General features: G+C 35.7%; 1 protein-coding gene across 2 annotated transcripts; it reads left to right on the top strand.

The window, feature by feature from the left end:
- On the top strand, positions 1-26,424 carry socs5a (suppressor of cytokine signaling 5a). 2 transcript variants are annotated; one of them, NM_001113758.2, is made up of 2 exons: positions 1-380; positions 20,610-26,424. In NM_001113758.2, the coding sequence occupies exon 2, from the start codon at positions 20,629-20,631 to the stop codon at positions 22,213-22,215; it is 1,587 nt and encodes a 528-aa protein (NP_001107230.1). In that variant the 5' UTR covers positions 1-380; positions 20,610-20,628; the 3' UTR covers positions 22,216-26,424. The 2 variants fall into 2 exon arrangements, with proteins under 2 accessions (NP_001107230.1, XP_073774004.1); XM_073917903.1 differs by having other exon boundaries at positions 20-158.
- Positions 26,425-27,997: the final 1,573 nt, after the last annotated feature.

Genomic DNA, 27,997 nt, shown 5'->3' with positions numbered 1-27,997 from the left:
GGAACACAGAGCTTCGTGCAATTGGAGTTTCCCGATGTCAGTCAACAGCAGCTTTGCCACCACCTCTCCTGATTCTCGACTCCGCTGCTGCTGCACTTGGCGACCATATCGGCCGTCAGGGAAAGAAATGCCAACGGGATGAGGGGATCGTAGGCCATGTAAATACAAAGTATCAAATGTTTACGCCTTCATCGACAAACCGATGCGCAGTTTGCTTTTCGATTATCGCAGTTATGTTCCCGGTCGTCTCCCGTCCGTCTGTTTTATCTAGCGCCGTGTCTAGCCTCGGGAAAATGTACCCGACTATTCTTGATAGCCTTTTTTTCGCAAACAAAAGAAGACACCCGAAAAAACAATAAAAGAGCACGACAGAAGGATCGGTGAGTTTATCTCTCCGTGTGTTGTGAATGCGCATCGATTATTTTATGTTATCGCGCATGTTCGATGGCCTTTTAACTGTTTCTTTTTTTCCAGTCGGCCCCTTTTCTAAATGCCTGAAGCCGGTTGAAAGCAAGTAGAAATGCATAGAGCCTCTGTTTTTTATTCAGCACAACTGATCCACATGTAGTTCAGTAGTTGTTATATGAGGTTAAGTGTAGAAGCAATCATTAAGGTGTCCATAAAAATACAGTAATTTTTCCATGCCTGTGTTGAGGAGGATTGCACTTAGGCTGTAGCTGCACTGTTTTTGCAAAGGCCTACACTAATTATGACGAAAGTCTCATGCTTTTCACTAAATGCCCTTTTATTATTTGCTCAAACTTTACAATAAGAGTTTATTTGTATGTAGCTACTAACATGCAATTCCATGACAGGCTGTGAACTGAATTGGGAACAATAGAAATGGCTTGGCCGTGAAGTATATCATAAATTGTGAAACTTTACATTTTTATTATGTTTATTTTTTATTATTCAAATGGCCGGATTCTGAGACTGAGGAAAGTTGAATGTGCTGGCCAGTGTGTTATTTGCCTAATAAATGACAATAGGCCACAGTTTTAAATGTAAAGCAGATTGATATGTTTTCCCTCTAGTGATATATCATAAAGTAGCCTAAAAATAAGTAGCCTTTTTTCATATTTCTTTATCGTAATTCTTTAAATGTTTTGGTTTACCATAAACTAATCTAGCAAAAAAAATGTGCTTAAAATGTCACAACAGTGCAGTTTTTAAATCTCATAATTATTAGAAAATATGTAAAATAAATGCAAAAAGGTCCACTTTTTGAGGTATAAAGAACCACTCCTTTCACCAGGCTGACTACGGGTCTGTTAACAAAGACATCTTTGGATTTTAATAAAGCATTACTAAATGCTGAACTATGATTAATAAATGTTGTGCAAGTGTTGTTCATGCTAGTATGCATTAATCAAACATTATTGTAAAGTGCGCGCAGATTCTTTTTTTTTGAGCTAAGTTTTTATACATATTCAGTATGTCCAGATTTTTTTAAGGTGCAAGTCTGTGGCACTGCATGAACTGACATGTGAAACAATAGAAATGGTTGACCGTGGAGTATATTTTAAATTCAGCTCTTTTGTGTAGATTATTTTTAATAAGTTGTGTGCTCTAGGGCATTTAAAAAAATATACAAATACTTATCCTATAGGCAAAAATGAAGTGTCCCATTTTTGTGTCTGCATCTAATTACATTTACAATGGTGATTTAATAAGCATTTTGAATGCAGGTAAAGCGTCTACTGTATTGTTGTTATCGTTATTATTCTCTCAAATTACTTGTGAGAACAATGTCAAAATATTTGTAAAATAATGATTCATCACCATTCATTGCAATCTATATATACAGGTAAAAGTGAAACTACACACTTATTCTCACCTCTCACGTAATTAAAAATATAAAAGAATAAGTGGGCATAAAAATTATTCTATTTTAAATAATAAATATAAAAATAAATATTATATTTTGTAAAAGTATTTTGGTGACTAATAGGCAAAACTTAGTGTTTTGAAAAATGTTGGAAAAATCTAAAGTAAAAAATTATTTTAATTAGTATTCAATAATAATGAATATTAGTTCATTAGTATTTTGGGCTGCTCTTAGTCTTTTTGCATTTAGACTCAATTTTTTTTGCTATTCAGCACAACTAATCCACATGTAGGGCAGTAGTTGTTATATCTAGTAGTGTAGAAGGAATCATTAAGGTGTTTATAAGAATACCATGCCTGCATTGAGGAGGATTCCACTTAGGCTGTAGCTGCACTGTTATTGCATAGGCATACACTAATTATTATGAAAGTTTCATGCTTTTCACTATTTAATTCTATAATCTTTTATTATTTGCTTAAAATTTACAATAAGAGTTAATTTGTATGTTGTTACTAACATGCAAGTCCATAACATGCTGTGAACTGACGTGAGAAATGATAGAAATGGTTGACCGTGGAGTATTTTTGAAATTCAGCTCTTTTGTGTAGATCATTTTTAATCAGTTGTGTGTTCTAGGTCATTTAAAAAATATACATATACTTATCCTAGTGAAAAATAAAGTGTGCCATTTTGATGACTGCATCTAATTACATGTACAATTGTGATTTATATACATAATAAGCATTTTTAATGCAAGTGTCTATTGTTACAAGTTACTTGTGAGAACAAAATATTAAACTGTGTGAAATAATGCTTCATCACCATACATTGCAATCAATTCACCAGAATAGATGAAACTGAATTTTGAGCAGAGAGCTTGCTTTTATTCGTTGTATCAAGAAATAACCTTTGTTTAATGGCAGATTTTCTTTTTGGCAGATATTTATGGTGCAATTTATTTTCATTTCATTCTTGACTGTTGAATTGTAGCCTCACAGGTGCAAGAATATCTCTGGTTCGAGCCCCGGCTGGGTCAGTTGGCATTTCTGTGTGGAGTTTGCATGTTCTCCCCATGTTTGCGTGGGTTCCCTCACAGTCCAAAGACATGCGGTATAGGTGAATTGAATAAGCTAAATTGGCTGTAGTGTATGTGTGAAAAGTCCATAGTGGAAAGAAAATGAATGAATGAAAATGAACTATAATTGTTGTAAATCAAGTAATGACTAAATGATCCCCAAGTTAAAATAAGACAGTGAACACTAGAATATGCCTGAGATGAATGTGACAGTTGCAGGTCACTATGCCTGTGGAGGAACTACTCTGACTCAATCTATTAATAGAAACTATGAAATGTAACTTTCAGAGTTTTCCTGGTTTCTTTTCAGCATGCAAGAAAAAAAAGCACTGATCAGAATGTAATCCAGTTGCAAATATTACTCAATACAGATTTAATATGCCTATCTATATGTTGGGAGTTATGGGCCTTTGTTGCATAAGCTATACAGTGGCGTAACCTCGGTAGGCCCATAAAACCTCTGTCTTTATGGAGGTCTAGTTTTCAGAAGTATGTTTCTCAAAATGTGTGCTTTGTGGAGATTGTGCATGCCTGCTAATATTTTTATTTCTGCACACCTCCTGCCATACTGCAAAACATTTCAGGCTTATTCAGAACATGGATGAAATATTATCTGCGAGTTTGGGGTATCAGAGTGATTCTCTTGACCCGCAAGACAATTTAGTAAAGTGAGAGAGACTTCATGAACTCATGCTGACATATTTCCATGAACAGAGGTGAAGGTCTGCCCTGATATTTTAGTTGTCTTGAGTAGGGCTTAGACATTGCAACAGATGCTTCCTAGAAAGCTGCTTCACTGCATTAAGAGCACCAGAGGCACAGTCATAACTCATTTGTTAACGTTTAATTCAGTGGTTAATTTAAAATGATGATATGTCAAATAATTTATATTTGGCAAATTGATTTATAATTTATTGCAATGATGAATTGTTACTGTAAATTGATAATATACAGTTTTAGCACATGACGGAGGTCAATTCAGACTTTCTACCATTCAAAATCGACCCATAAAATGATTAGCAAATGCGATTTGACCAACATACTAAGAGCCGTGGAAAAAAATACAGTTTTGAAAATTATATTTGTTATATAAGATTTTTTGATAAATGTTGAAATTAACATGGTGTACAGTGCTCGCATACTTGAGTACACCTCATTTTAAAATGACTTTTTATCCTTTTCTCAATGAATTTAGGCAATGTATTTTGGTGAATTAAAAAAACGATTTAATAAACATAATTTTTTTGTATTTAATATTTTTCTGTAACATAAATTTGGTTGTACTAGTTTTTGGACTATTATCGTGAGTTATTTTGTTAGATAAGCTCCATATTTGGCTTCAGCACTGACTACTGACTAATGTAGATGCACAAATACAATATTGTACAGCTTCCTATTAAAATATTATTTTAAAAGATTGATTTGTGAGGGCCCTACTTCTGTATACTAAGCACTGCATGTTGAAATTAACATGGTGAAATGGTGCAGCTAAGTTGGGTCATGCTTTGCTTTTTAGTGACCTTTACAGTCTTACTTGCTATATAAGCAATGGTAAATTAAGTGTAACTACATGCAATTAACCCTAATCCAAGCCTATCCCTAACCCAAACTTTATAGTATGTGCTTATAATTAATTTTAATCAGTACTTAAATGCATAATTGTACGCCAACAAGAACACCTTAAACTAATATTAACAAACGAAACCTCATGGGAATATTTTCTTGCTTTTTATTGCTGATATTTATTTTTAAATTAATATAAACACATTTTACATTACTCTACAAAATCTTGGGGTTAGTGAAAATGTGTTGTAAAAACTTATATTCAAATGTACATTACCTTAAACAGTAACATTGTGAGAAATCATTACAACTTACAAAATGTTTAATATACTTTTAAGACAAAATGTTTTTCTTTGATGGCAAAGCTGAATTTAGTTTTTTGGTGCAGACCATTTTCAGGATTGTTCATTGAATAGAAAGTTTAAAAGAAGATAATTTATTTGAAATATAATTTCTGCAACCTATTGAAATACTTTTACGGTCACTTCTGATTAATTTAATGTATAATCGCTCTATTGTTTATAATAAAAACAAACGATCTAACTTGGAAAAAAAATTACATGCCTCAGCTTTAAATCATTAGTGTTATCCTTTAATCGAGTTTGATAATGAAACAAATGCAACATTTCCCAATTCGATAATGGCTATTTTAACCATAGTGATTAAAAAGACTGTTCTGAGTGAAACCAAGGAGCCAGTTTCTTCATGAATCTTCATGAATCTTATCTGTGTGCAAGGAAGTACAACCCACCCAGTCTGTCTGCCATCCAAACCCATGGATGTTATCATCAGCTCTCAGTAGGACCCATATTTCACTTTCCATAATATGGATGTTTTATGTAATGCTGTTTCTCTCATTGTCAGAGGGCATACTTCACATCTAGTGCTGTGCTGTCTTCAGTGACTGAAGGTGTATGGTGTAGATAAGAGCTTCTTCTCAATCTCTTGTGGCATTTAGACTTTTATCAAAAGAGCTCAGGCATGTTAACAGTAAGGCTGTGCAATACTGTATATCTTTTCACCATCGTCATGGTAATGCGTGCATCTACAATAGGCGCATGGCAGTTTAGAGCGCATGAGATTTGAGAAGTCACTGCAGACTTGAGCAATCCCTTCAGGATTTTGTGGGACTTTTTTCAGATTTTTTGTAGCCTAAAATGAAATTGCCTGCTGCTTTTCTTAAAATTTGCGGCAATATTTATGGCATTCTTTTGTGTTGATTTGCTGTACCACAGATAAAAGTCTTTATTTTATATATATATATATATATATATATATATATATATATATATATATATATATATATATATATATATATATATATATATATATATATATATTACTCTTAGACCCAGAAATTGGGTTCTGTAACTTAAAATAACACTTAATTTCAATATTTTAAATGTAACCAAATAACAATTAAACTTATTAACATTAATAATAAACCAAAAAAAAAGTAATAAAGTAAATTTAAAGTGCTCACAAGTTTTTTTTAACAAGAATCTTTTTTCATAGCTTGTAGCTATTTGTCAACTTTAGAGCATGCCAACAATGCATTATATTAACACTATGAAAACAGTACATCAGGAAAAAAAGCAACCAAATGCATTAACCATATGCAAGCAATGCTTCTTCACACCATAATACAGTGAAAGTTTATCAGTTGCATGTGTTTTTAAAGACACCAATCAACGGGTGGCCTTTTGCTGTGTTGGGCCGTCAGGTGAGCATTTGTAAAGGCTAGTGTGTTTGGTGTGTTTCATACAAAGCCACTTGTCAGGCTTATTTCCCAGAATCACATAGAATCGCCATCAGCCATTGGAGCAGCCATAGAGTGCCCCGATTGGCTGTTCTATGAATCAGAATTTAGGGAAAAAAACAAAAAAAAAAACGAAGTAACAAAACTAAGCAAACATCGCAAGGTCAAAGGCGGAAAACGAAGCTGTCTTTTTGTTGCATTTTTAAAATACTTGCAAACAATATGCATTATCAGATTATCTTTATTCACCAGATGACTTAATATCTCTATTTGGAAAGAATCTATAATGTTTGATTAATTAGCATGATTCTCCAGTGGGAGTGCATCTGCATAAAATCTAATTACAATCTCTAAATAAAATCAAGAAAAAGAGACAATTTAAATGTTTTATAGTTTTTTTGAGTCTAACAGTATTCAGGTACTGTTATTTGATTAAAATAAAAATAATTTGATAACGAATCGTTTTTAATGTCACAAATGGTACAGTTTTCATGCCTGAGAGTGTTTAAAATCCTTATACTTTCTCGGGCATCAAAAACATGCAAATGAAAAGTTGATAAAGACTTTTGTGAATGATCACATTGTGATCCATGCTGAAAAGCTGTATTTTGCAGCTCTTGATATGTGTGCAGCACTAGTTCCAGTTATTCTTTCTGTTATGATAGTTTAGTCTGCTGCCAACCGCATATATGGAAAGATGCATTCGTAGGTTCTCATTTTAATCGTATGTCATCTATTAAGTGCGCTCTTTTTCATATGCAGCTTTTTTAGGCCAGAAGCAGCTGAAGCAAGTCTGCAATGCAGAAAGTTTTCTTTGCTATTTCTCTGACATTTTTGGCATGTCCAGATTTTAGGTTCTGTGACCGATTTTTAAAGCATTCAGGCACAATAATTTATTTTTGTAGCTTTAACAAAGATTGTCTATTGAATCTATACTATGAAAAATACTGTAGTGCTATAATTTAGTTTCAGTACCTGAATATACAGTTGGACTCACTCAAAATCTCTAAAACAATGTTTATTTAATTGGTATCTTTGCTCTGATCTATTAATACATGCTTATTATTTGTTTATTATGTTTCACTACCATACTTCGTACAAAATGCTGGGTTCCACACAATTAATTCCTGTTGTCTCAACACATTAAGTTAACATAACAAATTGAAGTTGATAGAATATAAAAACATAAATGAACATTTGAAGCTCATTTTAAATAACTACTTTGCTGCAAAACAAGCTGCATAAATATTTTTTGTGTGTATAAAATCAACCCAGTTATTATATAACAATGATTTCTTTTTATTAGGGCTGGGGGATAAAATCAGTATCAGTATTTATTTTGTCCGAAACACCATTTTCAACATTGATAATAAACAAGTTTGGTATATAGTTTTGGTATGAAGCGCTATAATTTTATTAAAATGTAGCTGCTGAGTTCACGCCTTGGAATCAATGCCCATAAGATTAGGGTGTCAGCATTTAGGCACACCTAGTTGAAAAACATCTGAACTTTTCTGAATGCCCTGAGCACTGGAACTAACCAATCTGCTTCACGCTTTGTATGGAATATACACATTTCAGTAATAACAGCAGACTAATAACCTCAGACAAACACAAAGCATGCGCTTGTCATTTAAGGTTAGAATTACAACACACGCGAAGATGTCACCAGAGTGGCTTTTTGGTTTCTTTTCTTGCGCATCCCATCCGCTATCACCCCATCTGAAAGATTTTTTAGCAAAGGGGTAATGTAGTCATTCAACTTCATAAATTGTAATGTTGCAGTGCGGATTTGAATAATGAAGATTGGTTCCTTTACTTAAAAGCTCAGATTTGATTTTCAGAATTAGTTTTGTTTACAGAGTTTAAGGTTTATTGTATCATTATTATTGACACCTCACAGATGTTGATTTACTTTTACCATTGCGCACACTTTGTATAAATTTTTTTTCATCGAGTTTGACTCACTTTAACACTTATGTTTATTGTAATATAAATAGATATTTTGTTTAAATATTTTTGTTTAGGAATGTAAAATAAGGTGGAAAAAAAAGGCCTGTTATTCCTAAATGTATTGTTAAGAATATTGAATAATTATTGATATAGAATGATATAAAACATAATATTGTGTTAATTTTTTTGCAAAATCGCCTAGCCCCACTTTCCATATAAAGCTATTCAGATCATCTGGTTAAATAGTTTTTATATTGCAATATTATATAATTGTAGAAAACCAAAATAAAGCAGTGTCGGTTTTGTTTTGAGATGCAGGTCTGTTAACACAAACAAAATGTTGGTGTGGATCTTTGTTTCCTGAGATTGTGTAGATATTTGAGTGTCTGTCCCTCGTGAGAACGAGGTGGACGTCTCTGGACTACTTCCCCTTCTGGCGCTTGGGTGTTAGATACGTCTGGTGTAGAATTTGGCCACGGTATCAGGTGAAGAGGGGGTGAGACCATGGGGAACAGAGGGGGCTGGGCCCACGTTACCAGGAAGCAGTAGCTCTGGGCAAGGCTTGTTAGCGTTCTTGGTAGCAGAAACCCTAGCCGAGCAGAGAATAGCATAGTATTTAATGGGCTAGTGTTTTGTGATCTGGTGCCAGGATTCATCCGCAGACCGTCCTGATGAGTCTGGTCAGTGGTGGAACAGAGGAGATCCACTAATCCACTAATATGCTCTAACTGGTTAAGATTGTGGAGTATCTTGTAAGCTGCAGAGTAATGAGGGTTACAACGGATGAGTACAGAGGTACCAAGAATTGCTGTTAATTAATGAATGTGTGTATATGTGGAGAAGCGTACTTTGTGCTTATAAATGGCTAGATTTTCCAGACTGCGTTTTGCTGTTTTGGAATGATTTCTCTCTGCATTCTGAGTGGTTTTGAAAGCTTTTACATTTTTACATTCCATATAGCAAAAATTAAATGCGGATCAATTCTTATAATAATAATAATAATAATAATAATATTTATTATTATTGTTATTAAAACATCAACTTAAATATGATTAAAAGTCAATCTTAGACATACATTTCAGATAGAACTGTATATTTCTTAGGGGATATTTGTAGAATTGAGGATCTAAATGTAAGATTTGAAAGAGCACTTAAATTGGATGCACACTATTTGATTCATAGGAGTGTAATGGATTTGTACGATCGATCACAACCTACAGTTCGAAACACACGTGGCCTGTGGATCAATCCTTTTTTTTTTTTTTTTTTACTTTACTGGTTGATTAATCCTAAATTTGTAGAGATGGCCTCTCGCTTCATTCAAATCATTAAATTGAATTGAGTTAAATTTAAAAACGTTTAGCATTAAAAGCTTGGCGTCTCAACATCCACGCAAAATAAATTATAAACGATGATGATTTGCCTATGTTTATTAATCCTTCAATCGCTGCATTCAAATCTGTGTTTGAAAAACACACAAATATCAAGATTCAGTCTTTAATCTTTTAAGTTAGTTATGAAGTTACATAACTTCAGTATGGAGCTACTGTAGATCAGTCTAACAAATTTTTTTCAAAATGCAATTCATAGATCCACAACAAAATTCACATTCACATAATCTAATTTGTACATTTAAAACATGATTAAAAAATACACAAATCCTATTCATAAATTTAAAACGCTTCAAAAACACAGACCCAATTCATAAATTCAAAACAGTATTTGAAAATACAAAAATCCAATTTTTAAATGTATTACTCGATTCAAAAAATACACAAGTACAATTCGTAAATTCGAAACACCATTCCTAAATACACAAATGCAATTCATAAATTCAAAACAAGATTTGAAAATACACAAATTCAATTTGTGTATTCAAAACACCATTCATAAATATGCAAATCCTGTTTATCTGGTTCAAATTGAAATTATTTTTTCTTGTGAATTCATAAATTGTGTTTACAAATTTACAAATTAGATTTTGTAAATGTGAATTGTGCTGTGCACCATAAAGAAGTAATAATAATAATAATTCCTTACATTTATATAGCGCTTTTCTAGACACTCGAAACGCTTTACACAATGGGGATCGCATCCACTACCAGTGTGCAGCATCCACCTGGATGACTTGACGGCAGCCATATTGCACCAGATTGCACACCACACACCAGCTGATTGGTGGAGAGGAGACAGAGTGATGAAGCCAACTATGATATGGAAATGGTTAGGAGACCATGATGGACAGAGGCCAGTGGGCAAATTTGGCCAGGACGCCGGGGTTAAAGGCCTGTTCTTTTTGAAGGGTATTTTTAACGACCACAGAAAGTCAAGACCTTGGTTTAACGTCTCATCTGAAAGATGCCGCTCACTGAGCAGTATAGAGTCACCTTCACTACACTGGGGTGTTAGGACCCACATAGACTGCAGATTGAGCGCCCCCCGCTGGCCTCACTAACACCCCTTCCGTCAGCAACCTGGCATTCCCATGTGGTCTCCAAGTACTGGGATAACAGTTTATAGTTTAGATAAAACCACTGGTGTTTGTGGTAAAGATTTAAATCACTGGCATATGCATTTAACAACACTCAAAAATAAAAGTTGTAGGCAGCAATTACATTATTAAACCAATAGGTGGCAACCAGCCATCAAAAATAGGCTACTGAATAATTCTTCAGAAATGACACATCTTGCAATGAAACATTAAGTTTTATTAGTGAATAACTGAATCCTTTATTGAAAATGAAGCTAAAAATGAATATGAGTTGCACACATTAAAATGTTAGATTTAAACATTTAGCGCTATCAGCAACAGTAGTAAGAGTGAATTTTTCACAGTACTGAATATTTTACCATTTATTTTTATTTAGATGATTATTTCTTCATTTAGTTTTTAATTAAATTGGAGCTTCAAAGTTCTGTTTGTTAAATCCAAAAGTGTTTTGCAGTACTGTTTTCGTAATAAATAGAAAGCAAATTACATTTGTCTTCTCAACTTTTTGGCTGATCCGAAAAATGGTCCGATCTATGACAAAAAAAAAAACATTATGTGATCAGAACTGTAAAATTTGTGATTTGTTACATCTTTAATAATAATTAACAATTCAAAATTATTGCATCTTAATTTTTTGTACTTATAGATGTAGGAATTTTTAAAAAATAGTTATGAAGAGTTTTTAAGAGTTGTGAAGAACAATCAATTAGAAAATGTCAAAGACAGTTAATATAATAACATGTATCTTTTTTGGAATTGCACTAAGGACAAATCACACTAAGTACTTGGAGTTTACCTTGAGGGATTTCTTACCTTTAAAGAAAATTGTTTTGTGAATGAGGAATATTTGAGCATAAATGTCTAAGTTGCTACTTTTATGACGATATAGATTATGATTAATAATCTGCCATTATTCTGAAACATACAGATCAAGCGTAATCCCTTGCCTCGCTATAGGGTACTAATCCAATTTACCGTATTGAAAGTGTGAACTCCTTTGTACAGATGGTCATATGTTCTTCCACTGAAGCACATGATACACCCAATCCTTGCTGTGGAAATTGAATTATCATGTTTGAGACACTTGTGGAGTTCATGCAGTTCTGCTCTCATTATCTTATTGTTAGAAATTAATTTGATAACCAATGATATATAAAAAATAAGTAAACATTTGAAGGATTTATGATGTATTCTAACTTTACAACACATTCTATGGAGCCTTGTCTAAACTCCTGCTCCCTGCTGCAATTGTTTTTGCAATTGTTTCACAATCTTAAAGTTGTGTAATATTTCATCAATTATTATTACATCATGTGGTTACAATTATTCTGCAGTACATCAGCATCTCGTTCTGCCTTGAGTTTCAAATTCTTGAGTAATTTGTAGTCTTTAAAGATCTGAAAATGCACCAAGATGAACCCAGCTGTTGGGCTTGAGGTAGGGGCACTGTCTTTACTAGTATGCCATGTCAACCAGTTTTTGTGCCAGATATTTTTTAAAATAGTCGTGTTTGTTTGCTCTTGGGGTGCGGTTCTGTCTCTTAGCCACACAAGGGAGCCCCACAGCCAAACACGAGCTTCCCCTGTCACATGCAGCGTGAAAGAAAACATTATGGATGGAAATACTAAACAAAGCAGCTGGATTCATACATACAGGTTATAGCAAAGATTACCATTGCATAGCACACGCACACACACACACACACACACACTCACACACACACACACACACACATATATATATATATATATATATATATATATATATATATATATATATATATATATATATATATTCCGTTGTTTTGTTGCTGCACAATATATTGTTTCTGCATTGATATCACAATGTGCATAACACGAGATTTGTGAAGACGCTGCAGAGTTTAACTTTATTTTCTGCTTGTGTTTTTAAGGGCGGTGACTTGCTTGAGCATTTCAAGACAATTTAAAGCATTCAGGCACAGAAAATTGTATCTTTGTTTTTGTAAATTATATAAAGATTAATTTTTACAAATTATACAATGAAAAATGCAGTGTAGTTTGATTATTCAATTGCTGTATGTGAATATTGTTAGACTACCTTGAAAACCACAAAGCTCTGTTTATTATATTTATATCTTTGCTTCAAAGTATTTATCTTTGATTGTAATTTATTATGTTTTATTCATGATTCACTTCTAGGGCTGCACGATATTTAATTTTTTCAACAATAGATATTGCGCTATGAATGCAGTTTTATACTTTTGTATAGCTCTGTTTGATTGTTTTCTGTGGATTCTAACAGTATTCAGGTACTATTCTTTGTCTTGTGTTTAGTAGCAATATCTCAAATTATTGTTAGTAAAATAGTTTTGTTTTCACCTTCAGAGAAAATTAGTCAAAATTAAGAGTTTTTCCTATAGACAGGCTAAATTATCTGCAAATGTATGGAGCTTAAATATGCCAAAACAATCTGAATTTGAACCTTGTTAATTTTTAATTATTAACAATTAATTATTGTAATTTAATAAAACTGAATATTTTATACCTTTAAAAATAGATTTGAATGTCTTAACTTGAATATTAAACATTTGAAATTTAAGACAACTGAATTAGGTCAGACACATTTTGTAGACACTTTTTAAAATGATTTTTTTGCTCTTAATGAATATATGAACACAGACTTTTAAATTCTGTTAGCCAGCCCCAGGGCTTCTGGTTAATTGTAATCTTATACAATATTGCCACATTTAAGATCTGATTTCTTTAAAAAAAATAAAACAGCAATCTGCACTGCCTGGCTGAGATACGATATAAAGTGGGGTGTCAGACCAAACAAGAAGCACTGCGTTAAATTCCATTATTCCTCGTCATGTCTAAAATATGGAAATTAATTTTACCCCAGTATTTTCAATAAAGTTTCTGCGCCAGCCTGCAGCTAATGACAGCGACTGCTTTGAGGTGTTGTTTTGTCTCTTTTAATGCTTGAACAACCAAATAGATGCTTAAGTCTATTTAGCTGATTATATTTTAATTGCATTACAACATCGATACTGTAAAAAGGAACCTTATGAGATCATCATTGACTGAAAAACACTGGAGGTGCATGTAGCCCATTCATATTCATAGCAGATATCCAGATTGCAGAAATACAGTTTTGAGTTTTCAAAACATCGATATGAGAACATCAGATTCAATATTCTAAAATTTAAAACCAGAAATTTAGATTCAGCGCTGAAAGTAGGTCAGAAATGCTCAGTTACAAGACTTAAAAACATGGAAATGATAAACTGTCTTTATTACTGTGAAATTTAGCTGTGACTTTACAATTAACATGTGTTCTGTAGCTCCTGGTCAACTATAATTCAGAAGCAACATTGCACGCTGTGATATCGATGCTGCTATATATGCTGATGATATATTGTGCAGCCCTATTCACATATAAATGAATGAATACTCTCCAAATAGCTATTTAAATCATTTGGTTAAATTGTATTTATATTGCAGTGTATATTGCAGAAAAACTAAATATTGCAGTGTCAGATTTTGCCAATATCAATAATTTCTTAAACACTGAGGAAAAACATTGCTTATCATGCACATTTAATGGTTCAAGATTTTCTTCTGGAACCTGTCCAACTGCTTATTGAATTGTAATACACAATGTATTGAGGACCTCCACAGTCTGTGTGCCTGATTGTGACTGACTTTTTTTGGAACATGTGCACTGTGAATTGAATAAATTTAATTCACTCTGGTGTGCCTGCCTTGTTTGCCAAAGCAAGGTTATGTAATATCAATTTTCAGTTCTAGTCATTTCAATAGTGCGAATGTTGGTCATGCAACACTTTTTATGCAATAGTCTTGTTTCACTATGAGAGTCGAGGCATAAAAAAATGACCCTTGACTTCGTATTTAACTCAGTTTCACAGAATACATCCTAATGAATTCTATGACCCTTTTCACGAGCTCTTCTGACCGCCTGGCTCCACAATTTTACAAATGTTATGTAGTGCAAATTCAGTCTAGAAGTGGAGCAAGGTTCCTGAGTTGGGGGAAAGGTCAGGCTTGTTGGCCTCTATGCACATTGTCGCCATAGCTGCCACTGCAAGATCTGAACTTTGATTTATGATCATTCTTTATGCTTGCAGACTGGCTTTAAATGGGAAGAACAATGGGGAGCAGGAGTGGGCAGAAAATGAAGATGCTAAAACTTTTGGTGTCCTTTGCACATATTTTTCCGTAATGACATAAGCAAGCAGGTTTTTGCAGATGCTGTTTGAGCCAAAATGTCACTGTGTAATATTTGGAAACATGAATGAGGGTGAGGGTATAAAATGCCAGACTAAGGAATCATCAGTTTCTATTCAATATTTGCTTTACTGGCATGACAAATCATACAAAAGTATTGCCGAAGCATTAATTAAATTTACATAAAAATAATATATATATATATATATATATATATATATATATATATATATATATATATATATATATCATTGTTGCATGACCAACATTCGCACTATTGAAATGACTAAAACTGAAAATTGATATTACATAACCTTGCTTTGGCAAACAAGGCAGGCACACCAGAGTGAATTAAATTTATTCAATTCACAGTGCACGTTTCAAAAAAAGTCAGTCACAATCAGGCACACAGACTGTGGAGGTCCTCAATACATTGTGTATTACAATTCAATAAGCAGTTGGACAGGTTCCAGAAGAACATCTTGAACCATTAAATATATATATAAACTTTGTAAACACAGTAAATAGTAGTATAGTATTATATGTGATATAATAGCAAAATATCTTTTTTTAAAATAATATTAACATAATCATCAGTTTCTTCCTCTTTCATCCAGTCATAGAAAAACATTAAATCTAAGTAATATTTGGCATAAAATTAAAGCAAAAAGGCTACAATAATGTCAGGGTTGTGCAAAATTCTAATTATATATATATATTGGCGCTGTCAAAATTAACGCGTTAACACATGCGATTAATTTTAAATAATTAACGTGTTAAAAAAAATTAACGCAGTTCAGGTTTTTTTTACTTCCTGTTGTGGTGGACGTGTGTTCAACATGCAATAAATGTGGATAAAACCAAGGAAGCACTTTTTGAAGGCAAGTTCCAGTATAAAACAATTAGTTGCATCACTAGTTTTCCAAAGTTTCATGCAATTTCGGGTGTTTCATTTTTAACTTTCAACATCTGTTGTAAGTTGATACCGCATGGCGAACAGAAAGAAAATCCTCCGCATTTCGTGACTCGGTGTGCCTTTAAGGTAAGGTTCCTTTTAAGGCTACACGGTAGAATTTTAATAAGAGTATTATCTTAACCATATTAAAATCGTAGTATTGGTGTCTTATGTAAATGTACTCAGAACGTCTGGTGAAGTCGCGAGCTGTCAAAGACAGGGCATTACTCTGCCTTTCAGCATGAGCCCTCCAAGTTTAGCGTGTTTCCTCATTAAACGCAACGAAAGCGTATGCTTCGCGTTGTTGTGTCAGAATCTTTGTGAAATACGGTAATACTTTAGGACGCTTAGTTTAGGACGCTTAGCAAATTTGATGAACGTGATCATGCGTGTTGAATCTGAGGGGAGTTGCTCCAGTATGAAAGGCCATTGGGGCCAAAACATCTGCAGCGTGTTGTGTGTGTGTGTCTGTCTGTGTGTGTGTCTGTGTCAGGCCCGTTGAGGGGTGTCAGGGGTGGAGTGAGCGACGTATCTGAGTAGGGGCGAGAGGGGTGTGCAATGTATTTAACGACCGGTTTGCAAGAAATTATCATTCATTTGCGGGCATTTGGTAGTCTCTGTGCACTTGTGGGATACTCCTAGTCTTAGCAACTGGATGAATGTAAAGGAGGATTAAGCAAAATTGTTTCTACTCTATAATTAATGTTCTCAACTCTCAGCAATAAAACTTTACAATGAGTGCAACTTTTTCTATTCTATAGTTTATTATTATCATTTTTTATTTTCCATATCTGCAATTCCTGTATTTTGGCATTTTTTTGCAGTCCACTTAGAATCCAACATGGAAATCAATGTTTTCTTTATTGGCATTGATTGTTTTGAAATTTAAATGTCATTAACATGCCTGTGTTTTAATTTTTTTAAAAAGGTGTGATTAATTCGTTAATTATTTTTAATTGATTGACAGCACTAATATATATATATATATATATATATATATATATATATATATATATATATATATATATATATATATATATGTACACACACACACGCACACGCACAAGTTGGAATTTGATATTACCAAATGAAGATTCACCAGATTGTAGTGTTTAAAAGTCATGGCTGTTTAAATCAACCACATCAATTTGCCCCTAACCTCTCCCTAAAATGTACCGTCACTGAGGTGTGAGTAGGTTACACAAAAATGTAAAAATAGTCTTATAAATTAGCCATTAATTCACAAAACAATGTAAAATATTTATTAAAATTTTAAAACTAGGTTGCTGTTGAAAGTGGTGTTAGTAATGTCAACAGGGGCGCTCAACCTCCGGTTTGTGTGAGTCCTAATGCCCCAGTTTAGTGAAGGGGATGCTATACTGTCTGTGACCGCCTGGCCTAATTCTCTGATCATAAAAAATTCCATGCCACTTCTTGTTAAAAAAAGCAGTGATGTAACCCAAGTGTCCTGGCCAAATTCTCTCCATCGGCCCTAACCCATCATGGCCCTCCAGTCAACCCTCATCCACCGAATTGGCTCTATCACTGTCTATCCACTCCACCAATAGCTGGAGTGTGGGTAGCTCATTGGCACCATTGTCCTGTGGCTGTCATCCAAGTGGATGCTGCACACTGATGATGGTGTTCAGAGACCCCTGCCCCCCTCATATTTGTGAAGAGCTCTGGGTGTATGACAATACACAATAAATGCACTATATAAATACAAATTACTAAGCATGGGCCTGTCAAGACGTTGATATGATAACCTTGGATAAAACTATCACAGTTTCACAGTATTGTGCTCACTGCTCTAAAATATCTTCTTAAATGTCTGGGTAGAAAACTAAAACTTTTTTCCCCTTTTAACACAATATATTTTATTTTGAGAAACATTTAAAATATCTTGGAGCAATAAACATGTCAGGCTAAATAATTCAAATGAATCAGTGACTTCTGCTGTCTTCGTTAGTTTCTAAAGCACAGATTTCTTTACAATTTAAAATGGCATTTTTGGATATCTTTTCTGCTGGAGATACTGTTATCCTTAAAAAAAAATATATATATATATATATATATATATTATATTACACATTACACATACCTTAGGAACTGTATAGCCGAAAATTTGGGCGGTTTACTTTTCCAAACCACAGTTTGAAAACGGTTATCGTCCCATGCCTGTTACTTACTATTTGCTTTCATTTGCTATCTCATATAAAAAAAAATATAAGAAGTATTGTTTTAAACCCTGTTTAAAGCTGGATACACTGCAGCAATGCTTTATACTTGACAATTTAGACACTTCACAAGTTAGAATGGGTTAGCACTTACTTTTTTTTCTTCTTTTTTTTGTACCCTTTTTTTGTTTTGTTATGAAACCCTCATTCAAAACAGGGTCACCATTCTTTTAGGTGTTAGGCGGGTTAGGACTATGCGTAATAACAGCCAAGAACTTGCCTCATATTCACATGCTTGGGTAAAACAGTGCGTTTTGTTTATAACCAGTCGTTTGAGGTGAAAATATTTAATGCCTTGTTTCCACTGAGAATAATGTGGTGTGGTATGATTTACTATTTTGGTCATTTTGACAGTGGAAATGGACATAAATGTGTACCGTACTGTACAAACCATACCACTCAGTGGAAATGGGCCAAAATCATGTAAATTGAAAGACTACATTTAATATTGTCAGTCTGTTTTAAAGCAAACAGGCTGCGTTCATCTAATGTGTGACACTGCAATATGCCAATAAGGACATTAACCCAGGGTTTAGGATTCACAGTGTTGAAACAGCAGCATTTAAATGCTTTTGATTCATTGTTATGCATAGTGTGAAATAATTAAAAATCAAGATAACCCAGGATTCATTTATGCAGGGTTAAAAACGACCCAGGGTTACATATTTCAAATGTGAAAAGCTTGTTTTGTCTGATCTTCCAACCCCTGATCCTTTAAAACTGAAAATCAGCAAATGGTGTCAGCCTCACAAGTTAGTCCATCTCAAATGTTTATTACATTTACACATGGCACCAACTTCACCAAGCAACCTAAATGAAAAAAAAAAAAAAACTTGACACTCTTCCTCTCTACCATCTGAGAGAAGGTGAATAACGCTCTGCTCGTTCTCTCACATGACCTACATTCTGTTGTTCCTTTTTATCAGGAGACTTGATGAACTTACATTAATTATGTATGGCCGTTTTTCTCTCTCGTTCAGGCTTCACATTGTGACATATTTCACATTAAATAATTTAAAGTCTTGTTTTCTGTGCAAACTAATGCGTTGACATGCTTTAATGGTAATATTTGGGCACCATATGTATTATGCTATACAGTTTTGGTGTTGAAATCACTTTCGGCTTTGGCTGTCTGTAGAAGGATCTGTTCCTGGGGTTTCATTTGTTTTCAGTGGCAGCACGTTTGTCTTTTGAGAAGAGTGTTTAGCCAGAGTACATATGCTCAATAAAGAAGCTAGTTTTTCTGAGCACAAGCTGTCCTTGAGCTCACGCTTCACCTGGAGGACATCATTACTACTCACTGCTTTGCTGACTCACATTTAGCTTGTTCTGACATTTTAGTTTTTTCTAACATAGTGTTGCTTTTACAATTACATGTGAATAACATCCATGGGGTGAACAGTCAATGAATAAGTCCAAGCCAATTCACTTTTACATTTAATATTTTGTTTATTTTATTGTTTAAACTAAGTTCAAAGTTTTTTTTGGTGGTTACACAATGATTACAGCAGATAGGATTTACAGAGCTCATGCAAAACCTCTCAGTTCATTAGCTGTAATGCACTCCACTGTGGCAGGTCAGAAAAAGACAGGCCTAGACCGGCATTGTAACTCAGCCCACGGCAGCATGTTGACTGGGAGCAGATCCATGGGTTCATTTTTAGCGCTGGCCTTGAGTCTCAGCGAGTCTGCCTGGCAACACTTTAATCACTTAGGCCCTGTTTACACCTGGTATTAACATCCTTCTTGGGCGATCTGATCCCAAGTGGTCAGCCAAGAAAGATTGGCTTATACACCTGGAATTAACATGAGTCTCCTAGGCTACCTGACGTTTTATCTCTTATTAAGATCTGTCACTGACTGTTATCATATAAACAGTGCAATCCTAATTTGAGTTGTATTAGTGTTGAGTATATTAGTGTTTTAGCATAACATGTAATATTCAATTATGCATGTTTTACGTGTTCTCTAAATAGCTATTCTTGACATTTCTAGGCTTTTTCAGATTTTTAAATGGATTTCTTAACTAAACTATCACAGTTAAGCAGTTTTTTTATATGTATAATGGTCAATAAATAATTAGTAATTTTAGCATAAATTGTGAAAATAAATGTGTATAATTGATGTAAAAAGAACAAACCATTGATTAAAATTAGGAAACCTTAATTAAATTGGGGGGAAAAGTCCCCTAATAACAAAAGCTTGTGGTAGAGTGCGGTGGTCAATTAAAACATTATAGTTTTTATTATATCTATGAAGAAAAGCAAAGTTGACGCTTTTGTTTTTGACCTTGTTTCAAACATCAGTCTATTTTAAAAATGAACATGTTTGCTGTTACAAACTTGTGCTATGATTTCCCAAGATGTATGCGTAAATGGGGCCTTAGTCACTTTGCTCTCCCACAGTTCCTGACACACATGCACACTCTTGTGTCTGAGCCTTGTTTGTGCTTGCTTATAACTAGATATTTAGTTTTTTTTTTACGAGGTAATAACTAAATTCTGTTTTCTTTTTTCTAGTTCCAGGTGCCCCCGCCTCATGGAGAAGGTTGGCAAGGTGTGGAGCAACCTGAAGAGAGGGTGTCAGTCTCTGCTTCACACAGATGGGGGTTCTCGTGTTGAAACATCACCACAGCATCAACCACAAACAGACACGGTATGCCACAGTGTGGACGGAGCCCAGGGCGACATCACCCTAGATGCCAACAGTCCCTCTAGCAGTGTAGCAGCACTTCCTCTAGTGGCATGGAGGACCAGTGGGAGTGTGACACGGCGAGGCCATAACTGTGTAGCAGATGTACCCCAGATACTGGAGATCACTGTCGAGCAGGATGCTGATGATGCTCGTGCTCCACTGGGAGCCCGCAGAGACTCTTATTCACGTCATGCACCTTGGAGCGGAAAAAAGAGACACTCGTGTTCTACTAAGGCTCAGAGTTCTCTAGAAACCACCGATCGACGATCAGGCCGGTCTCGACGCAGACATGGGACTAGTAACAGCCCTGAGGAGTTGGAGTCAGGGACAACACGTTCAATTCGCCAGCAAATCCATGATACGGTGGGACTATGCCTCCCACTACGCTCATCTTCTCGAAATACTCACCTACCACCACCCAAACGCAAGATACAAATTACGGAGCTGATGCTGGAGACATGTCCATTTGCACCAGGATCAGACCTTGCCAGAAAATGGCACCTTATTAAACAACACACTGCACCTATCAACGTGATTCCATTGGATTCATCCCCGGATGCATGTGGTGCTACCTGTGCATCCCCGGAAGATGAAGAGGAGCGTTTGCGAGAAAGGAGGCGACTTAGCATTGAGGAGGGTGTGGACCCACCTCCAGATGCTCAGATCCACACAGTGGAGGCCATCACAGCCCCTTTAGCTTCTCTTTATAAGCTAGGACCGAAGCTTGCCCCTGGAATGGGTGAGGCCGTAGGCGATAGCCGAGGTGCAGCAGCAGCTAACTGTGACTCTGAGGACGATGAAACCACCACACTTTGCTTGCAAGCTCGCAAGCCCAAGCAGTGGCAAGCTTCAGGAGAGGGCCATCCAAGCAGCAAGCAACCGGGTCCTTGGAAAGTGCACACCCAGATCGACTATATCCATTGCTTGGTTCCAGATCTGCTGCAGATCACAGCCCTTCCCTGTTACTGGGGTGTGATGGACCGTTACGAGGCTGAAGCACTGCTAGATGGTCGACCAGAGGGAACTTTTTTGCTGCGTGACTCTGCTCAGGAAGACTACCTATTTTCTGTTAGCTTCCGTCGATATGGTCGTTCACTGCATGCACGCATTGAGCAGTGGAATCACAACTTCAGCTTTGATGCACACGACCCCTGCGTGTTCCATGCAGCCACTGTCACCGCACTCTTGGAGCACTACAAGGACCCTAGCGCTTGCATGTTCTTTGAGCCATTGCTCACTGTGCCTCTGCACCGGACCTTCCCATTTGGTCTGCAAAGCCTGGCTCGAGCCGCAATTTGCCATGGGATCACCTACGATGGCATCGGGGCACTACCACTGCCCCCTGCTTTGCAGGACTACCTCAGGGAGTATCACTATAAGCAGAGGGTGCGTGTACGCTGGCTTGAGCGGGAGCCGGTCAAGGCCAAGTGAGGAAGGCCAGATACTGTACTTCTCATCTCTGCATCAAGAGTAATTCATTCACCACTTTGCAGAGGTGAAAGAATTACACACTTTTTGGGAAGGGGTCAGATGTTTGGGGTTGGAAGAAAGGAGGGACCTGAAACTGAACACTAAGTTTCTATCATTATTTTTTTTTGTTATCACTCTAACAAACAAATAAGTTACATATACAAGCTCTCCAGTGTGCACATTTCACTACAGCTTCTGGACTAGGATGAAGCAGCCGAGGTCTTGGTCTCATTTTCTTTCTTTCTCAGTTCCCATGGCCGTTTTCTAAGGGGGATTTACAGATTCAGCTATTTTTATGCCTCTCCACCCTTTAAATGTTTGACTGGTTTATAGCCATTTCACTTTTTTTTCTGTTGTACCGTTCACCTCCCTGCCTCCCCATAATTCCCTTGCATCGAAATTGCATTGTTAGTGTTTATTTAAAGTAACATTGTGGACAAATTCTGAGGGCAGAGGAGAAGTTTGGTGATGTCCAAATATTGCTTTTTCCAGCTTCTTTCATCATCCTTAGATTTCTTGGTGCTCTGTCAGTGGTTCCCATGGTAATGTTCTGTGCTCATTCCGCGGTTAGAGGAGGAGGCATTCAGGAGCAGGAAAGACTTTAGAAAGACTTTCCCCCTGCTAAAAGAAAGGCAGAAGAGATCCATGAAAGATAGTTAAAGTGTCCAGATAGCTTTTTGGAATGCATTGCAGTGGAGAGAAGGGCTCTGTGACGTTTTGCTTCCTTGCGCTTCTGGGAAGCTGTAAGGACAAATGGTGCACAATGTGACGTGGTGTGATGTGAGAGCGCTTGGTTTTCAAAAAACATAGTTACTCACACTCTGCGTTCTTTTGCTGTATGTATGTTTTGTAATCATTAATTCCTACCACTAATTGCACAGGGGGTGACTAATTCTGTATCGTCTTTTTTGTATTGTTGTGAATGGTCTATCGGTGTCCTGGAAGTTGGGCGCTGATTGAAAGCACTTTAACTTAACTGTGCTTATGTTAGTGGGTGCAGCAGAGGCAATACATAAACCTGCTACACTGGGACCATTGTTGTCAGGCGTAAACATCGTCCTTTATAGGAATAAACACTATAATCTCACTTTGTCTAACCCACATTGCTCTAGAGAGGACAGACTAGGGTTTGAGGTTTCCCATCAGTGCCAATGCTTTGGGTCAAGCTGGCTTGTTTTGTGAGGCCTGTTTAATTTGATTTTAATTATAGGATGTTTTTTAATACTTACCGAGTTGTACATTTAAGTGTTTCAGATTGTTTCTGAAAGCGTCCAGGGGATGTTCAGAGCTCAAATTGAGTATGTTCGCATTGATTCCCCTGGCCAAGACCAGCGCCTTGATCACTTTAGAATCAATCAGAACATCGCTACAGTTACTTTGACAAAAATGAGCAATTTCTAGCTCCATATCTCATTTGAATGGCACAAATATTTGCCCATTCTCAAAACAAGATAGATCATTTAAGCAGTGTGCCTTCATACATCTAAAATTTATGAGTTACAAACAGTGGTCCAATTGGAAGAGAATTTTTCCAATGACTGTTCCTGCACTGAGTGTCATGAAATGGCTCCATGAAACATCATCTTCATGGACCTGGTGCTGATGTATGATGTGTTTTTGAGTTGAGCTAGGGATATGACTATTGACTCCCTCAACTTGCATATTTTATTTCAGTTGATGAGATCAGGTAGAACTGCCAAATGCAAAGCTCAGGCTCGAAACAGCAGTGTGACTATAACCAGCAACCAGCTTTGTGTATGTGTGTATGTTGCACTGCCCCTGACCTCCCTGTCAAGACTTCAGCTGGCATGAAACCTTTTGTGTTATCTGCTCCTCCCATACAACACTAATCTTTCACAGTAATCACAGCCTATCCTGATGCATTTAAAGTCTTCCTGCACATTTTCCCGTTGAGTCATTTTTTTCTTGCACAAGAGAAAAGTGCCAGGGTCAAACTAGGAATAAATATTAAGACATGAGGAAGGATCTTCGGGGAACTCTCAGTGGTATGATTTGATCTCCCTCACCCCTTTTTTTGAGGTGTGGGTGAAATTAGTGCAATTTAGACAGAGCTTTAGCTTGGATTATGGTTGTGAAGCAGGTTTCAGGTTGACATGGCATCTGAAGGGGCCAGCTGTCCTGCTCATCTGTAAAAGTGTCATGCTTGGCTTTGCTCCAGACACTCCTTACTGCACTAACTCATGAAACTTGACTTGTACCTACCTATACCTGTACCAATTTTCATCAGGGCTGGAATATTTGCTCAGTCGGATGGGGGTAGAGAAGTGGATCATGCTGCCTCTTCTCTCCACCTTAGCTTCCCTAGTTTTACTTAAGACATAATGGATTAAAATAGATATCTATCTACATATATATTGATACAGATTTTAAAATGAAATATTTTTAATATTAGTAACTGTAAAAAAAAAATGCAATAATGTTTTTGGGCTTAGCTATAATGGTGACCCATATGTAAACCAATGTGAATTGTTTGAGAAGTGGGTTTCCTTCGAAATCACCTTCAGGTAAAAATCATCCTGTTCACATCATGACAGCAATGGATATAGTGCAATGCCATTAAAAGGTGTGTGAGAGAAACTATAGATTAATGTGACCAAAGGTTTAAGGTAGGTGAAAAATTGTCAGAGAGATCAGAAACCATCCTAACAAAGTAACTGCAAATTGGCTCTAATCCTAGGTGCTAATTGGCTCATTATGTGAATTTGCTTCTTACTTTCAGAAGTGCCTTTTCTTAAATTCCGCACCCTTTTCTAAGGTAACCCAACCTTAAGTAGCCCCCAGTTTAGTTCAATTTCATCTTGCGGCAAATGAAAGCATAATTCCTTATTGTAGAAAATGCTATTAAAAACATAAGCGTTCATTTAGAGTTTTTATACAAGCGTGTAGTGTGTTCTGCGAGGAAATTGAAATACTCAAAGCTTTCAGTCCCCCATATTTTAGTAACAAAGTTATTATTAAGGTATGTACTTGCTCTGTGTTTGTTAACCAGATCAATATAGTTAAATGTAATTTATGACATTTTTCTAGACCACCAGGTCTATTCAGATTGACTTAAGTCAGGAATGTCCAGACTCGGCCCTGGAGGGCCAGTGTCCTGCTGAATTTAGCTCCAACTTGATTAAGTTTCTAGTATATCTAGTGAGAGCTTGATTAGCTGGTTAAGGTGTGTTTGATTAGGGTTGGAGCCTAACTCTCCTGGATACCGGCCATCCCGGACCAAGATCAGACATTACTAACTTAAGTGATTGGACAGCACATGAATAATGTGTATGGATGGAGACTATCACAGATCTCAAAGCAGAATGAAAGGTCATGATTTTCAGATGATATGCTAAGGTTTGGATTGGCGGTGTGTTGATGTCAGTAGCCTAACTTGGGAAGCTGAGACTTCTTAGAAAATAACAAGACTGTGTTAAAATGTTAGAGAGAATGTTGCAAGCCATTTTGTGTGCAGAGCCTTGCACAGTATACCAACAGGAAACATTTTCTGTTCAGTGTTCTTCAAACCATTTCTGTACACAAACTAGACGGAGGTACAGCAATTTTTAGACAGGAACAAAGACTGACTTGTTTAATTCTGGTTGAATCTTTTTCAGATCCAATACATCACAAGCATCACCCATTTAAAATGATGCACGTATATTTGTTTTCGAGGAAGGGGCTGATGGTGGAACCGAGTGTCATGGTTACAGCACTTGACAACGATCATACATGAGATGACTCTTGAGTCACCCATGACCTCCCTCTGAATTTCTGATTTGACCCTTGGTAGTAAACCCTCAATACACTTCCTGAAATAGGGACTGTGGAGTGACGTGGATATCACTGTCTCTCAAACCTTCTTATATGTTTAATTATTTTATTTTTTATACACAGCCCGAGGTTCGTACTGTACATTGTAATTACTCACACTCGGTGTCCTCTCTCTTCATCGTTCCTTCTTTCTCTCATGTACAGTTATTGGTCCCTACTCCCAGGCTGTTACTAAGTTGCTCTATAGTAATCTTTTGTTTGACTTTGGGTTACAGTTTGCTGTTCTTGCAGGGGAGCAGAAGCATGCCCCCCTTTCACCAGTAGCTGTCACTCTTGGTGCTCTTGGCTTATGCTTCATTGTCTTAAATTTCAAAAATAAAAGTGTTGTATGTGTAACTTGGTTTCCTGTCTTTCTTTTTATTTAGCACACTATAGCAGTTTCCTTCCACCTATTTAAATGTGTATTTTGCAAAATCACTTAAAATGCTTAAAGAGCACCTATGATAAAATCTTTTGGAAGCTGTCTGAACAAAACTGTGTGTTGGTATAATATGTCCACAGTCATACTGGAGTGATATAAAGGCAATAAGTCTCTTTTTTTAAATTTCTGATGTTAAAATAGGATCCAAATCTCTCCTGTTTTGATGTAGGAGTGCGGTTTCCCCACCCGCTAAATTGAATGACATCTATGTATTAACATGTCTCTATAGTAAAGTGTATAATCATTAATAAGACAGGACGTGCTCAAAGCAACTGGGATTACAAGATCTGTTCAGCTCTCTTTGATCATCAATCATCATCAAATATGATCAAATATGAGTTTTACAAGTTGTACAAACGGTGTATGTTTGTATTGAATTGCAGTGATTTTACCGTCTTTATACAGCAGCATGTCAGTACAAATATAAAGGAAGACGATTCAGTTTGAGTATGTTAAATCAGATTTATTTTGGACATTAGCTTAAAGGATATCTACAGCAGTGGATATTAACGTATATCCCGTCACATTAACCATACAATAAACAGTGCAAAGTTAAATTCGAGCACTGTATGTATGCATGTGTGTGACTCATCATTGCATAAAGGCTTGAATTAACTCCACAAGAAATACATCAAATAATCATTGGGAAAGTTCTTACTGTAGTTTTTCTCACAAATGTTACGTGAGATCTGCTTCCTTCATGTCTGTCACTGTGCTGTTTATCTGACACAGCCGGAGATTAAGGCACACACTTCGGGGGAACGTTGGGTGAGGAGAACTAGCATTAACCTCCTAGGGCTTAGTGGCCACATATGTAGACAGCACATTATAGCTCTAAGTGGCTATTTAAAATGCTTTGAATATTTCATATTTTGTTACATACAGCGTCATCCTGCAACTGTTTTGCAGCATATGAAAGGTCCCAAACATTATTTTTAACTGTCCAAAATGGGCAAAAAAAAATTTGTTTTTACTTTCTGGTAGTCAAAACATGTTCAAAAAAAATTCTATGTTATATATGCATTAAAAAACGGTCAAGAAAAAGTGTTTTATGTAAATTCGGACCACGAGTCCACATATATGGACATCATTTTTCTCTAAAAGTACATCATATATATAAAAAAAGATACTTTTTTTTATTCTGATTAGGTTACAATGAGCCCAAATAGCAAAGGAAACTTTTCAACTATATCTTTCCATTAAGATGTACAAAGTTTTCAAAATCTGTTTCTGAATATAAATCTCCAGTAGTGTGGATTGAACTTGTTATATATATATATATATATATATATATATATATATATATATATATATATATATATATATATATATATATATATATATATATATATATATATATATATTTATTATATATTTAAAAATTATATCGATGTACTAAATCATTGCTGAATCAATTTCATATGCAACTATACAGATCTTGAAGTTCTTGAGCATATAGCAGATCTCAGATTTAGGCATTAATCGATA

This window comes from Danio rerio, chromosome 12, assembly GCF_049306965.1.
Source record: "Danio rerio strain Tuebingen ecotype United States chromosome 12, GRCz12tu, whole genome shotgun sequence".
NCBI classification, from domain to species: domain Eukaryota; kingdom Metazoa; phylum Chordata; class Actinopteri; order Cypriniformes; family Danionidae; genus Danio; species Danio rerio.
The sequence above is the reverse complement of the archived record's forward strand: the minus strand, read 5'-3'. Positions and strand labels throughout refer to the sequence as shown.